A 16,072-nucleotide genomic window follows, 5' to 3' on the forward strand; every position below is an offset into this window, starting at 1 on the left:
ATGAGCAGTGCCTGGTTTTCTCCACACATACCGCTTATAATTAAGGCCAAAAAGTTCTATCTTGGTCTCATCAGACGAAAGAATCTTATTTCTCAGCATCTTGGAGTCCTTCAGGTGTTTTTTAGCAAACTCCATGCAGGCTTTCATGTGTCTTGCACTGAGGAGAGGCTTCCGTTGGGCCACTCTGCCATAAAGCCCCGACTGGTGGAGGGCTACAGTGATGGTTGACTTTCTACAACTTTCTCCCATCTCCCGACTCCATCTCTGGAGCTCAGCCACAGTGATCTTTGGGTTCTTCTTTACCTCTCTCACCAAGGATCTTCTCCCCCGATAGCTCAGTTTGGCCGGACGGCCAGCTCTAGGAAGGGTTCTGGTCGTCCCAAACGTCTTCCATTTAAGAATTATGGAGGCCACTGTGCTCTTAGGAACCTTAAGTGCAGCAGAAATTTTTTGGTAACCTTGGCCAGATCTGTGCCTTGCCACAATTCTGTCTCTGAGCTCTTCAGGCAGTTCCTTTGACCTCATGATTCTCATTTGCTCTGACATGCACTGTGAGCTGTAAGGTCTTATATAGACAGGTGTGTGGCTTTCCTAATCAAGTCCAATCAGTATAATCAAACACAGCTGGACTCAAATGAAGGTGTAGAACCATCTCAAGGATGATCAGAAGAAATGGACAGCACCTGAGTTAAATATATGAGTGTCACAGCAAAGGGTCTGAATACTTAGGACCATGTGATATTTCAGTCTTTCTTTTTTAATAAATCTGCAAAAATGTCAACAATTCTGTGTTTTTCTGTCAATATGGGGTGCTGTGTGTACATTAATGAGGAAAAAAATTAACTTAAATGATTTAGCAAATGGCTGCATTATAGCAAAGAATGAAAAATACTAAATACTTTCCGTCCCCACTATATATATATATATATATATATATATATATATATATATGTATATAGAGCTATCATTGTGCTGTAAATGTGTTATTATCACATTATTTTGCTAATAAGTATCTTATCACAATAGTCAAATTATACTGGATGAAGCCTAGCCTCCCTCGGTGAGCATACCCAAAGCACCAATGTGCCACCACCTTCTCCCATGTTTTTTTTTATTATTGAAATGTTAAAAAGTGAGATTTAATTAAGTTATAATGACCGCAGCACAGTGTGAGGCAGTGGCGTGCGTTGCTCCGAGCTGGGTTGGAAAAAAGTACTGCATGCCTCTTGTTTTTCTGCACTCACCGCCGCACGTAGACTGGCCTGATAGAAGACAAGGCATTTTGGAATAGCTGCTCCGCACAGTACCACCGCACTCGGTGTGAATGGGTCCTAACGCTACGTGAGGCAGTGTATTGCAATGCGTTATAAACCCCCCCACCACCACCACTGTTAGCACAATCTGGCACACCCAACATTAGGTATAGAGTTCTGCGTGTGCCACTTTTTTCTTTTTTTTTTTATACAGAGGATGACTTTTTTTGAATGGGAGCATGTTAAAAAAAAACACACATGTGATGTTGGAGAGTTGTGGGCTGACAGGGAGCCCAACTTATGATCTTGCAGACAGGCCCACTGCATTCAGAAAACACCCCTGATGAAACATGAACCCGTTTGTCTGCTGCTAGGTCCGCTTTCAGGCTGCATTTACAATTTTAGCTTTTTGTGAAGGTATCCCTGACCCCTTTCTGTGGGTCACACGGGGGATCACCACCATGAAACACATCATACGAGACGGCAGGCTCATGCCTTTTCCCGAACTACAACGCCTATACTCGTTGCCCGGCGCCTGGGAATTCAAATACTGGCAACTGAGACATGCTTTGGGGGCCCAATTCACAGGGGTGCTGACCCTGGAATCCGACTGGAAACCTCCAGCATCATGGGTAAACCCCTTTCCACTCTATGTGACGGTGACACACAACACCAAACCAACTATAACTATTGACAAATGGAGGGAGGACATGTAAGATGGGAAGCAGCTCTCATTGTCTGAACACTGTTTGTACACTGTTTGTTTAAAATTACATTTTTAACTGTCATTCTGCTGTTTGGCCACAAGATGTCACTGTTTTGAGAGAGAGAGAGAGAGAGAGAGAGAGAGAGAGAGAGAGAGAGACAGAGAGAGAGACAGAGAGAGAGACAGAGAGAGACCCCAGCAGGCAGCCGTTTTGAGAGAGGAGCTGGTTCTGAGGACTGTGTGCAGAGAATCCTACAGCATCCAGGTGTGGGAGCAGACTTCAGTGACCAGAACTGCAGCTGAGTGAAGCTACTTGTGTCCAAGATCCTGATCCTGTCTAGAGGAACGAGGAATTTCTTGCAGGAACACGGATGAGAGCTGAGGAATAAAACAACATACACTGCGGGACCGCATACTTGTTGGAGAGACATTTTGTTCCGGAGTCACCAGTCTCCGGTGTCAGAGTCACCAGCGGATGCAGAGCAGACCCGGGTCAGTAAGATCGTGCATGCACCCCATTACTTTGTTGGCGCCTAGGGACTGAGACCAGGCCTGTAGGTAGTTAATAGGGTCTCTGTTTGTGTCTGGCCAAAATTGTTGCTACTGTTCATTACCGGGACTCCATAACCTAAAGTGGCATGTCACAATTTCTACAAACTCAAGGCAGACTGGCGTTGTGCTCAGGAGGAATACACAGACGCATGATACGACACCAGTTAAGGGAGGAGGGGAATACGGTATAGCTTTGTAAGTTTGTAAACTGTTGTGCTGCACCGCAGGCTAGCCCGCACCGCACACCCATACAGTTATTCTTGTGTTGTTCTTAGGGTATTAACAGGTAAGGTGTGGCGGTTTAGTCGTGCCCGCCAGTAGGCAAATTACTTGCCTTTCTCCTGCATCCTATGGAGGGCGCCGCGTTGTGCAGCACAAGGGTCTCAGCCTTCTGGCTGCGTGTCTGTAAATTTATTGTATGTTCCCCGAATTGGCATTTGGGTTCTTTACCACATTTAAGTAAAATTCAGTTTTGACAAGAGCTGGTGTTGGAGTTGTTTTCCTCGTTCGTGACTTTGCCGTATCCTGGAGAGCTCACCCCGGTACACGTTCTACAGACATCCCAGCCCTGGGAGAGGACGAGTGGGAAGACTGTACAGTATATCTAACTTCATTCCATCTATGATAGCGGCCAGGGATAGATTCATCCAACTTAAATTCATACACAGAGCATACTATACCCCGCAGAGAATGGCAAAAATATACCCACATCTCGATCCCAATTGCCCTAGATGTAGAAATGAGGTTGGAACATTTTGGCATATGGTCTGGTCCTGCCCCAAGCTCCGGACATTTTTGGAGGGGATAGCAGAAGTGTTGAGTGACCTGAGTGGGACTAGGGTACCAACAGAACCCTTGGTGCTTCTGTCGAGTTATTTGGAGGAGATTGGGGCGGACCGATACACCAAATTGTGTATTACCTTCTCACTGTTCTACGCCAGAAGGGAGATAATGTTACACTGGGAATCGGCCATCCCGCCCACCCCTGAATCCTGGAAAAAAGCGGTTAACTCGGTATTACCCTTGTACCAACTCACATACGAGAGCAGGCAATGTCCGGGTAAATTTGATAAAGTGTGGTCAGCATGGATAGACGCATGTGGGGGAGGGAATGCAGTTGGGTGATCCGAGGTGTATGGTTGAGGTATTTTCCTCTGGACATTGGGTGTCCCTTCCACTCACGCTATAAGCCTACAGTGTCCCACAGGGTGTCACCGGCATTTGGTGGCCATTCCTGCCCGTGACACGAAGTCGACACCCGGTGAGGTCTGAGGGTAAGCTACTGAATATGGGTCCAGATAGCCGTCCTTCTTGCGTGAGCCAGACTCGGAACGCTCCCCTGCAGGATTGACTGTTATATGCACTGTCATTGACATTCTTTTACTGTGGTTTAACTCGGTTGAAGATATCCATGTTAAATGGAATGTATGCCTATAGCTGACAATGCTGTACTGCTGAATTGTTTAATTAAAAAAAAAAAAAAACATTTCTGTTAAAAAAAAAAAGAATGTACAAACCTTCCTAAGAATTATCCTGTTTTATGCAAAGAAAACAATAACTATGCATTGGAAATCCCAGTCCTCACCTACTATAGCCTTCTGGCTCAATATAGTCAATCGAGCTATACCTTTATACAAATTGACGTATGAGGCCAGAGGATGCCCAAAAAAGTTTCATAAGATCTGGAATCCATGGGTTAGTTTGGATTGCACTATACCTCCTGCTCCTTGAGTTCTCTGAAAATGTTAGTTGACTTCTAGTCATTATACTGGAATTTAGAAGGTAACAATGAAACTCCTCAATCAATCTGTACTCACTGACTGGATACCATGTAACTGTACCTCATTGCTGAGTAAGCACTGTTTGCTCCTTTAATGCTACATACGCACTTATGTGTCTGTCTGTTTGTTTGTCTGTATGTAAACAATAAAAAAAAAATATACCTTTAAAAAAAAAAAAAAAAAAAAGGATAAAGTTATGAAGAAGTTTAAAAAATCTCCCAAGCTTTAAACATCTCACGGAGCTCTGTTCAATCCATCGTCCGAAAATGGAAAGAGTATGTGCACAACTGCAAACCTACCAAGACATGGCTGTCCACCTAAACTGACAGGCCGGGCATGGAGAGCTTTAATCAGAAAAGCAGCCATGGTAAGTAACTCTGGAGGAGCTGAAGAGATCCACAACTCAGGTGGGAGAATCTGTCCACAGGACAACTATTAGTCCTGTACTTCACAAATCTGGCAAGAAGAAAGTCATTGTTGATAGAAAGCCATAAGACGTTTGCAATTTGTGAGAAGCCATGTGGGGGACACAGCAAACATGTGGAAGAAGGTGGTCAGATGAGACCAAAATTGAACTTTTTGGCCTAAAAGCAAAACACTATGTGTGGCGGGAAACTAACACTGCACATCACCCTGAACACACCATCCCCACTGTGAAACATGGTGGTAGCAGCATCATGTTGTGGGGATTCCTTTCTTCAGTAGGGACAGGGAAGCTGGTCAGAGTTGATGGGAAGATGGATGGAGCCAAATACAAGGCAATCTTTGAAGAAAACCTGTTAGAGTCTGCAAATGACTGCAAAGGTTCACCTTCCAGTAGGACAACGACCCTAAACATACAGCCAGAGCTACAATGAAATGGTTTAGATCAAAGCATATTTATGTGTTAGAATAGGCCAGTCAAAGTCCAGACCTAAATCCAATTCAGAATCTGCGGCAAGACTTAAATTGCTGTTCACAGATGCTCTCCATCCAATAGAGCTGACAGAGCTTGAGCTATTTTGCAAAGAAGAATGGGCAAAAGTGAAACTCTCTGGTAGAAGGCAGGGTTGACCTTCTGGCAGCATAGTGATGGCTGGGTACCTGCCACTTTGGTGTTTCACAGGCCATAAACTCACAGCTGTAATGAGAGCAGTTGCAAACCCAGCAGGTAGGTTGACATCAAGACACCAGGCATGAGGGTAATTTTCGGGCATTTTTTCCTCCTCTCCAGCAGCTGCAAAAAAAGTGCATGCTTTAGGAATGGGGTTACTGGAAGTGGGGGGTGGCTGTGAAAAAAATTCTTCAGAGGTTAATCCTTTACTTGACCCAACTCAGCATGGCCCCATGACCCTCTTCCCTGCTTGATGTGTACCCCAACCCCAAGCCTCTCAAACCACTTCTAAGACTTCTCTCCCAGGCACTTGAGGCTGCAGACATTGAGGCAGATACAGCAGAAAAATTTGGGGAGTTGAAAGTCAGGGATGAGGAGCAGTGCAGGCATTTTGCTGCCAACTTGTCTCTTCGAGGTCCTGCTTCCACCAAGATTCTTAGTGCAGTGTCATGTATTTCCTCCTGCATGTGATACCCAAATGACTGGCATGTTGCAGGTAGAGGCTGTAGACCATAGACAATGGTGCTGTAGACAGAAGATACATTAGAAAAGGCCCACACCCCAGAGCTCTGTGGACTGGCTCTAGGGATAGCTGTGGCCTGCCCCCCCCCCCCCCCTCTATCCTCTGTAAGCAGCTCTAGCAGCAACAAGTATGCTTAAGATAAAAAAAATAAAACCCCAACCTTATCTTTAAGCTAGCTTACCCCTTGCCCAGCAATGGTCTCAGGTATTGTGGGTTTTATGATGAAGTGGCAGACCTGGGTTTTGGGTACACAACATGACTATGTGTGAAGGTAGCCATCAATCACATCAATCCAACAAAACAGTGCAGATGTAACTTAAACCAAAACTTTCTCTAGACTTTTGATAATATTACACCTTCCATACTTGTTTTCTCATTTGTAAATCTTGTTAAATTAATTTGCACTACTTTATTACACTTCTGACACTAATTAGGTCATCAGAGACAGCTGTAACAGCTGTGGTCCACTGGGAAGACTTGGATGCAGTGACTACAAAGGTATCTAAATATACGTAAATTGTGACAGCTTTTTGAACTCTATAAAAGCCCAACTGAATTTAGGAGAAGATCAATGCAATGAGAGTCATACTAAAATCCACAGGGCCATTGTGATCTAAAATTTTCACTTTACAGGGTTTAGATCGAATAGAACATTTCAATTTTTGATTTCGCAAGACATACATCCAAGTTATGAGCTCATCTTCCAAGAATGTTTCTGTCACTTTTACCAACTTTCTTCTGGTGGGGCTAGTTGAGATTGAATCATTTGGATATTTATGTGCTTTTTTGGCTCTTGCATTATTTTCATCTACATTGTTTACTAGTTCTATGATTCTCTACATAACCTGGACAGAGAAAAGCTTGCACGAACCTATGTACATCTTTATATGCCTCTTAGTTATTAATTCGATGTTGGGGAACACATCATATTTACCTAAGCTGGCCATTGACTTGTTGTCTGGATGCTCAACCATCTCACTCACAGGATGTTTCTTTCAATCTTTCGGTATCCAGCTTTATGCGTGGACTGAACTGTTTACTTTTACAATAATGGCATTTGATCGATATTTGGCTGTAGGCCACCCTCTGAGATATCACATTCTGATGACCAACTTGGCAGCTCAAAAAATTTCATTTGCCATATATTCTCTAAATGTGGTGATAATAACTATTACTATATCGTTGACAGCAAGACTATCTTTTTGTGGGGTAAATATCCAAAGTGTCTTTTGTGAGATCATGTCTCTTCAACCACTGGCTTGTACCGATATAACAATTAATGTCCTGTTTGGAACGGTTTGGACCTTGTCCATGGTGGTTGGCTGCTTGGGTGTAATATTGTTCTGTTATATAAGAACAATTATGATCTGTATGAAACTCTCTGCAGAATCCTCACAGAAAGCTATACATACATTGGTGACTCACATATTGGCATTCTCCATTTATTTTACCACCTTTTTGTTCGTAATTTTCAGGTACAGGCTAAACAGGGGTTTTTCATCAGCGACATTCGATCTGATCATACCTTTGATCGGTACCAGCATAGCTACTTCTGTAAATCCTCTGATCTACGGGATAAGGACCAAAGCGCTCAAAGAAAAATTTGTTTGGAACTTTCAGAAATTGTGTGTCAAACCAAAAAAATAAAACCAGTTAATATTTTAACAGCAGCTTTACTGTTATCCACTTCAGCTCCAGGTTTTACCCCCTTCGTGACTAGGCCATTTTTTGATATTCAGCACTGTGCTACTTTAACTGACAATTGCGTGGTCATGCAACACTGTACCCAAACAAAATTTTTATCTTTTTTTTTTTTTACACAAATAGAGCTTTCTTTTGGTGGTATTTGATCAACACCGGGAAAAAATATCATAAATCTTGAAAAAAAAATCCCAATATTTTTCACTTTCTGCTAGATAACATCCAATAAAACAATTTAAAAAATCAAAAGTCTTCATAAATTTAGGACAATATATATTTTGGTACATGTCTTTGATAAAAAAAATCCCAATAAGTGTATATGGTTTGCATGAAAGTTATAGCATCTACAAACTATGTTGTATATACTGGAATTTTTTTTTTCTTAATACTACTAATGATGATCAGTGACTTATAGTGGGACTCTGGGATAGTGCAGTGGGAAATCTGACACTGATGCTTGGTGGGAACTAACTGCCACTGACATCACCAATGACACTAATACAGTGATCAGTGCTAATACTACAGTAGGGAAAATAATGATTTGATCCCCTGCAGGTTTTGTAAGTTTGCCCACTTACAAAGAAATGAAGGGTCTATCATTTTTATCTGTAGCACCCTGATGTTTAGGCAGGGTTGTTAGTAAGTTCATTTGCCAAGTGATAGTTGCCTTGACCAATTGATAGGAGGTTAATTGATCTCACCCTAATTCTGGAATTGCTGCATTTTTCTCTTCTGTCACTAGATGGTCGGGTATCTGGATAAGAGAAGGGCATTGCAAGGACAGATTAGGAGTATATGGGGTGTCTCAGCCAATGGGCAGGGATTTTCTTGGTCCCTTGGCTTGCTGGGAGAGCCTATTTATTTGGGTGAGGTCAGGTGATCGGGGTTCTGTGCCACCTGGACGGCTGTCTGGGTGGACATGTGTTGTGCTGCCCTGGGCTGCTAGGCCAGAGCCTGAGGCCTATTCCGGGGACATCTGGCTGCTAGGCTGTCTGAGAACCTATCCAGAAGCAGGAGAGCAGCGCAGGGTTGGGACTATGGCTTGCATTCCAACCAAAAGTGACGGTTCTGCTGGCCGGAGAACCTGTCATGGTCAGAGGTAGAGGGGAAGCTGTCGCTACTAAGGGACCATCCACCTTACTACCAGGCACCACAGTGAGTGGCTGATACAAGTACCAGAGTAGTATTCTCACCAACCGGGGATGGTGAAGAATCTGGAAACTTCTGCGGGTGTCAAGCCAGGGACCCAGCCAGTGGAGGTGGCACTTGCAGAGCAGTCTTGTGTGTCAAGCCAGGGGCTGAGTAGGCCAGTGGGGTGACGTTTGAGGAGTATTTGTGAGTGCCAAGCTAGGGACCCAGCAGGGACACGGGGGTGACGCTTGAGGAAGATCCTGAGAGAGAGAAGATTGGAATCCAGGGGATCCAGTGGCAGTGGATCAGCAAGTCTAGTGAGAGAGACTGGGAGCTCATTGGAGTGAAGATCTACAAGAGGAGATTGTAGAAGAAGTAAAGGAGTTTGTTACAACTTGTGTTAGAAACTGTTATAAGACTGTTGCCATAGGAGACAGCGATCCTACTCATGCAAATGTGGTGTCTTGCCGATGCCTTTCCCGGCATGGCTGTCTGCCTTTCAAAGTCTCGGAGTCTGCCAAATTAACATTGCAACTACTAAAGGGTGTCCTGGCTCTAAACCCTCTCTCCCCCAGTTATGTTCAAGAGAAAATAAATCTCTTTTGCATTCAAGAAGTGTCTGGCGCCCATGAATCTATCTTGCATTACACCCAACATGCCTCATAACCCACTCTACATAGAAGGATGTCAGCTGTCCCTAACTCTGGAGGTCACCATTAGGCCCCAGGATCTTGCTACATATTATAAGTGTATTTTAAATGATAGAGACAGAATGTCAACCAAAAACTCAGAAAAAACACATGATACAAATGTTATAAATTGACTTGCAGTTCAGTGAGTAAAATAAGCATTTGATCCCCAAGAAAAACATGACTTAGTACTTGGTGGAGAAACCCAAGCACAGAGGTAAGGCATTTCTTGTAGTTGGTGACCAGGTTTGCACACATCTCAGAAGGGATTTTGGTCCACTCTTCTTTGCAGATCTTATCTAGATCCTTAAGGTTTCTTGGCTGTCTCTTGTCAACTCTAAGTTTCAGCTCCCTCCATAAATTTTCTATAGCATTAAGGTCTGATAACTGGCTAGGCGACTCCATGACCTTAATGTGCTTCTTCATGAGCCAATCCTTTGTTGCCTTGGCCGTATGTTTTGGGTCATTCTCATGCTGGAAGACCCATCCACGGCCCATCTTCGGTGTCCTGGCTGAGGGAAGAAGGTTCTCATCCAAGATTTTACAATACATGGCCCTGTCTATTGACCCCTCAATCCAGCAAAGTCAGCCTGTACCTTTAGCAGAGAAACAGCCCCAGAGCATAATGTTTCAACCTCCGTGCTTGACTGTAAGGATGGTGTTCTTAGGGTCAAAGTCATAATTTTTCTTCCTCCAAACATGGCGAGGGATAAAGAGAGAGATCAACACAGGGCCCAGCAGGTCCCAGCCATGGATCATTGGACAGGACCTGTTGACAAATTCCCACTGTGTACAATCACAATGGGTGGTGGTGGGGGGTGCGCGTGCACAACCCCTAAACCCAGGAAAAGGCAGCGACATATCAGTACATTGCTGTGCCTGTATGGGCTACCTGTCCGCAGTACATTGTGGGCGGGTGGTGGTCCGCAAGTGTTTATTTAGCTACACTCTCCCTTTTCTACCAATGGCATTTCTAGGGGTGTATTTGTTGTCATCTGCAATGTAGTGTGCGTCATTGCAAAATACGTCTTCTTTAAAAGATCTAGCAGCAGCCAGTTGCATCTTTGCATCCAGTTACCCCCATCATTCACAGCTATAAAAATTCCTCTTTCACAGTTGTTTACCACCCATCACTTGAATGGTACTAACTTTGCAGTCACTGTTTCCAGAAATCAATATGTATTAGAATGCATACTGCAGAGTTCTGAGTATGAAGGACTCCATGGGTTTTATGAGTGTAAAAGGCTGCATACTGTGATGTGTGGAGTGGGTTTGGGGTACATGTTGTGCAGTGCTGGTTTTAAAAGTTTGCATGCTCTAAAGCAGTGAGTGTAAAGCACATATGTCAAACACAAGGCCTGTAGGCCGAATGGGGCTCCCTAAGCCTTGTCATATGACCCTCACACCCAGTTTTGCAGCCAAAATATGGCAGAACTCCATTCTACCACATCAGACTCTTACTCTCTGCTCACTGCTGCCGCTTGTAAACACAGAAGCCTTCTGTGTTTACAATGGACGGCTTTGCTCAGCGGCTCAGGATTTAACAGATCTCTGCGCGTGCTTACAGTGGGGCACAGCGGGGAAAGGACTCCAGAGAGAGAGAGAGAATGATCTCCCTGGAAGGTGCGCTGCCTACACAGCGAATGTGATGGCAGTGCACCATGCAGGGAGATCATACTAGAGTCGGGACAGTAGGAGAGAGAGATGTGAGGAAGCTTTGCGGAGGTATTGGGGTTGGGGTTGCACACCCTGCACTCTGTACACAACACATCCCTGAACTCTGCACTCTGTGAACATTCTGTACGCAGAGCACCACTGAACTCTGCACTCTGTACATAACACACTCCTAAACTCTGCACTCTGTGTGTAGCGCACCCCTAAACCCTGCATTCTGTACACAGCACACCCCTAAACTCTGCACTCTGTATCTAACACACCCCTAAACTCTGAACTTTGTGTGTAGCACACCCCTAAACCCTGCATTCTGTACACAGGGCACCCCTGAATTCTGCACTCTGTAAATAACGCACTACTGAATTCTGCACTCTGTACATAGTGCACCCCATATACAACTGGCCCTTTGAGGGCAACCATACTGCTGATGCGGCCCGTGATAAAATTGAGTTTGACACCTTTGGTAAAAAAGGGATAATGCTACAGAGTGCTGAGTGTAAAGGGGGCATGGGTGGGATTTTGAGTGTAACAAAATACATAATGTAGCGTGCTCAGTGCATTTTCAGATTGATCAAGAACTTTCAATATTGTGAAGATTTGGTGCAATGGTTTCGTTGAGTATGCAGAAATGGGTTAACTTGGAGGTTCTTGCACTCTAGGGGTTAATTTAGGTAGGTGTTCAGTCTTATGATTAAAGTAAGGTATAGGTTTTAGAGGGTTAATTAAAGAGGCCCTGACGCTTGCTCATTTATGGCAAATTGACAGAACCTTCTGGCAACCCATCCTATGGCAAGGTACCCACCTCGATTTTGCCCCTCCATCCCACTGCAAGAGTCCAACTTGGGTAAGCTCCTGGTGTTTGTGGGTGTGGAAACTTACCCAGATGGATAATGACACTGTAAATGAGAGTATGCTTTTTAGATGCAAACCTCTATTAAATGGTTTATGAACCATTGGGTTGGCGCTCTCTGTTTGGCTCAGCTCCCTTCTCTGTATCCCCAATTTTCTCAAAACAACTTAAAATACAGACTTCAGGTATGTCTTTGGTGGAAATTGACTATATTTAGGACAGTAACTGACCACTTGTAGAGGCAGAAAATTAAAAGAGATCTTCAGTGTGGACCCTTTTTACTGTATCAGCTGCCAAGAGCACTATTGTGGTTTGCAACCAGTCTGACTGCAGTGCACAGCTGTGGTAAAAAAACTTCCAGCCCTTTCGTTACCTTGTACATGAAGAAACACAGGGCTATGAACCAAAGAGGTAGGATCAGTATCTCAATGAGAAAAGGTAGCAAAAAGCCCACACTCATTATTGGGACCAGGTCCTTGAACACCCAAGGTGAAAAGGCCAAAGTGCATTCCCATCTCCATGAGGTGTAAACTTTAGCAGTATAGGTGTCATTTCTTGCCCTTTTTGCACTGCCCTTTGACAAATTATGTTGCACCATCAGGTCACGTACCCAAATACCATTCCAGCCTAGAAGCCCATGCCTTTGCTTCACCAGTTTGTGCTGTGGTAATGACTTGCCAGTATCACGTTGTCAGTATCTGGATCCACATAACCACAGACACGTGGTCCAGCACACCAGGCAACTAAGATACAAAGGATGCAGGATGGAGCATAGCACTGGACTTGGTGATGCCACCCTGTGTCTTTGGTTACAGCAAAGTAATTTCTACACCCTTCTCTTCAATCACCTCAGACAGTCATTCCTTGGAACCCCCAGTCCCTTCCAATCACCCTAGAGCCTATGACATCCTAGGAAAAATGCTGCCATGTTGTTTTGCAGATGGTATGCCTGGGGAGCAGGAACCACACTGGGCCATAGACACTGGGGGCACTTCCGGGACAGGCAGGCTGAGAGGTGGCTGACCCCAAGCCAGCTTGTGTCAGACCAGGTCATGTGTGAAAATGGCACCAACCTGCTAGCTGCTCTTAATCTGTGAAAGTACATACACACAGTGGCGTGCCAGCCAGAGAGACAAGCGAGCAGTTAGAGACTAAGTTATGCCACCGCTGCATGTTAATTGCAGCCAGCAAGCAAAAATGCATGCCTGCAGGCCTCACCCGCATCTGCAGGGTTACTTCAAACATGCCGAATGCCCCAAATGAGAGACATGCATGCTGCATGGTCACCATGGTGCATTACATAGCAGTATTAATAGTTTAACAATTTCATGATGAATCCTGATTCCGGCCTAAGTTTTAATGTATCCATCAGGGCATTCGGCATGCAAGGGGTTACATTTTAACCTCTTACGCGTTGAAAGCGCCGAGGGACACGCATTAAATAGCAGGATTCATAATTTAACCCGGAAGATAATGAAGAAGCAACTACGGTGCTACTGTAATACTGGTGGATAGGGAGACAGGGGGTCTAAGACAGAGGGATCTGCAGGAGAAAGGGGCAGGTGGAACACAAGTGGAGGCAGCTCCTCTAATGCCGCGTACACACGAGCGGAATTTACGTCAGAAAAATCTTGGATGGTTTTTCCGACGGAATTCCGCTCAAGCTTGCCTTGCATACACATGGTCACACAAAAGTTCTCTGAACTTTCGACCGCCAAGAACGCAGTAATGTACAACACTACAACGAGCCGAGAAAATGAAGATCAATGCTTCCGAGCATGCGTCAAATTGTTTCCGAGCATGCGTCGGAATTTTGCGCGTCGGAATTGCCACAGACGATCGGAATTTCCGATCAGAACTTTTTCCGTCGGAAAAAAATAGAAGACCTGCTTCAATCTTTTGCTGGCGGAAGTGCCGCCAGCAAAAGTCCGATGGAGCATACACACGGTCGCATTTTCCGACCAAAAGCTCACATCGGTCTTTTGCTGGCGGCATTTCCGATCGTGTGTACGCGGCATCAGAGGTAGGCCCTGAATACCTATATGAAGTGAGTGCGAGTACAGGAAGAGGGTGCCAGCCTTCTGGAGGTAAAAGGACAGATATGGATAGAAAAAAACACCACGGTAAAAAAAGATGATGAAAAAAATTATGAAAAACTCACTTTAGGAAGTGAAGAAGGTGTTTATCGTCTGAGGAGTGGTGGGTCTCGCTCGAGCTCTGTGGAAGGTGGTGGCTGCACTGGCTGATATGAGTGAGACAGAGATGCCTGTGGTGCGATGGTATGGAGTCTACAGGTGGGATGCTAGACTGCTCGGGTGGATGTCGGCAGCTGCAGATGGAGTGTAATGCCGCGTACACACGGTCGGACATTGATCGGACATTCCGACAACAAAATCCTGGGATTTTTTCCGACGGATGTTGGCTCAAACTTGTCTTGCATACACACTTTGTCCCCTGGCAAAGTTCCCCTAGGGCTTTAAAGCAGTGGTCATCAACCCTGTCCTCAGGACCCACTAACAGGCCAGGTTTTATGTATTACCTTGGGGAGATGCAGACTAGAATACTGCAATCACTGAGCAGCAAATTATATCACCTGTCATGTATTTCAGTTATCTTGCAAACCTGGCCTGTTAGTGGGCCCTGAGGACAGGGTTGATGACCACTGCTTTAAAGCCCTAGGGGAACTTTGCCAGGGGACATGGCCAGTCGTTTGCAGTGTGGAGAAACCACCAACAGACGAGGCCTTGTTGTGCGCTCTGTGTGTCTGACCTGTGTGTGTCTTCCCCACAGACTGAAGAAGCAGCAGCCAAAGCCCTTCTCAGACAATGACTACTGGGACTGCAGCGTGTGCACCTTGAAGAACAGCGCCAAGGCCTTCAAGCTTATGGGAACTTCCACTCAGTGAATCTCTCACTTCTCCTGCCACCATCTTCCTGCACTTCCTGGGAGACACACCATCCCGACCCTCAGGGCTGACATTGTAGTTATCCTTTAGAGCCCTAGGTAAGTGTTGCTGTGGGACACAACACATACCTGCCAAACAAAAAAGAATCAGGTAGGTTCACAAGGCAAGGAGGAACAGCAACAAGCTAAGCAAGCTGGAAGCCTTAATAGGTTTCTTGTTGTGAACACTGCTGAAATTACAGCACGCTCATACACAGCACCACAGGAGACTCATGTCCCTGATCCAGTGTCTGTGGACAATCCTGTCCTTGCTTTAGAAGCAGAGACAGCCTTGCCTGAGGATGTTTCTACTCAGCCAAATATTCTGCCAGAAAATATTGACCAAAAAGTTTTCACTGATATTGGCTGCTGGCCTGAAACTGCGGATGAAACATTGAAAACTGAACTTGTCAAGCCAGGAACAGTGGAACTGCAGAATAAGGATGCGTTGTTTCCAAGAGACAGTGATGGCAGGTCATTTTCCAAGGATTGGTTCTACATGAATTTGGAGAATGGTGAGACTATGTTAAGGACATGCTTGGTGTTTTCTCCTGTAAACAATGCTGCATATTGCTTTCCTTGCACGCTTTTTCAGAAGGCTAAAGGGAAAAGTTGTTTTGGAAAGCCAAGTGGATTTAATGCATGCAGAAAGTTAAACCCCAGATTACTAAACCATGAGCGCAGTTCATATCACTTCAGTGCATTTACAATGTGGAAAGAATTTGAAATGCGGCTGCAGAAACAGGAGACTTTTAATGCTGCTGCCCAGTTTGCACAACAGAGGTCATTTGACAAATGAAAGGCAATCGTAGTCAGAATAATTGATTGTATGCTATATCTAGCCAGGCAAACCTTACCCTTACATGGCCACTCCGAAGATCTAAACACAGATGGTAACTGTGGAAATTTCTTAGAAACTTTCAAGTTACTTGCCAAATATGACCCAGTTGCTAAACAACATCTTCACAAAGTTCTTCAGACAGATGGCTACGTTGTGTCCTGTCTCTCTCCACAGAGCCAGAATGAGTTCATTAGCCTGATATTTCTCACACTGACCAAATGTCCCAAGTGATTCGATATGTGGACATTGCAGATAAAGAAGTCCATGTGATAGAGTCTCTGGCCCTCTTGTATATATTTATCTGTATCCATCACAACGACTACTCCCCCTTTTTC

At 44.8% G+C, this 16,072-nt stretch overlaps 1 protein-coding gene across 1 annotated transcript; it reads left to right on the forward strand.

The window, feature by feature from the left end:
- The first annotated feature begins 6,598 nt into the window (after positions 1-6,598).
- LOC141126484 (olfactory receptor 51E1-like) lies at positions 6,599-7,555 on the forward strand. Its single transcript, XM_073612425.1, has one exon. The coding sequence runs from the start codon at positions 6,599-6,601 to the stop codon at positions 7,553-7,555; it is 957 nt and encodes a 318-aa protein (XP_073468526.1).
- Positions 7,556-16,072: the final 8,517 nt, after the last annotated feature.

Source organism: Aquarana catesbeiana, linkage group LG02, assembly GCF_042186555.1.
Source record: "Aquarana catesbeiana isolate 2022-GZ linkage group LG02, ASM4218655v1, whole genome shotgun sequence".
NCBI classification, from domain to species: domain Eukaryota; kingdom Metazoa; phylum Chordata; class Amphibia; order Anura; family Ranidae; genus Aquarana; species Aquarana catesbeiana.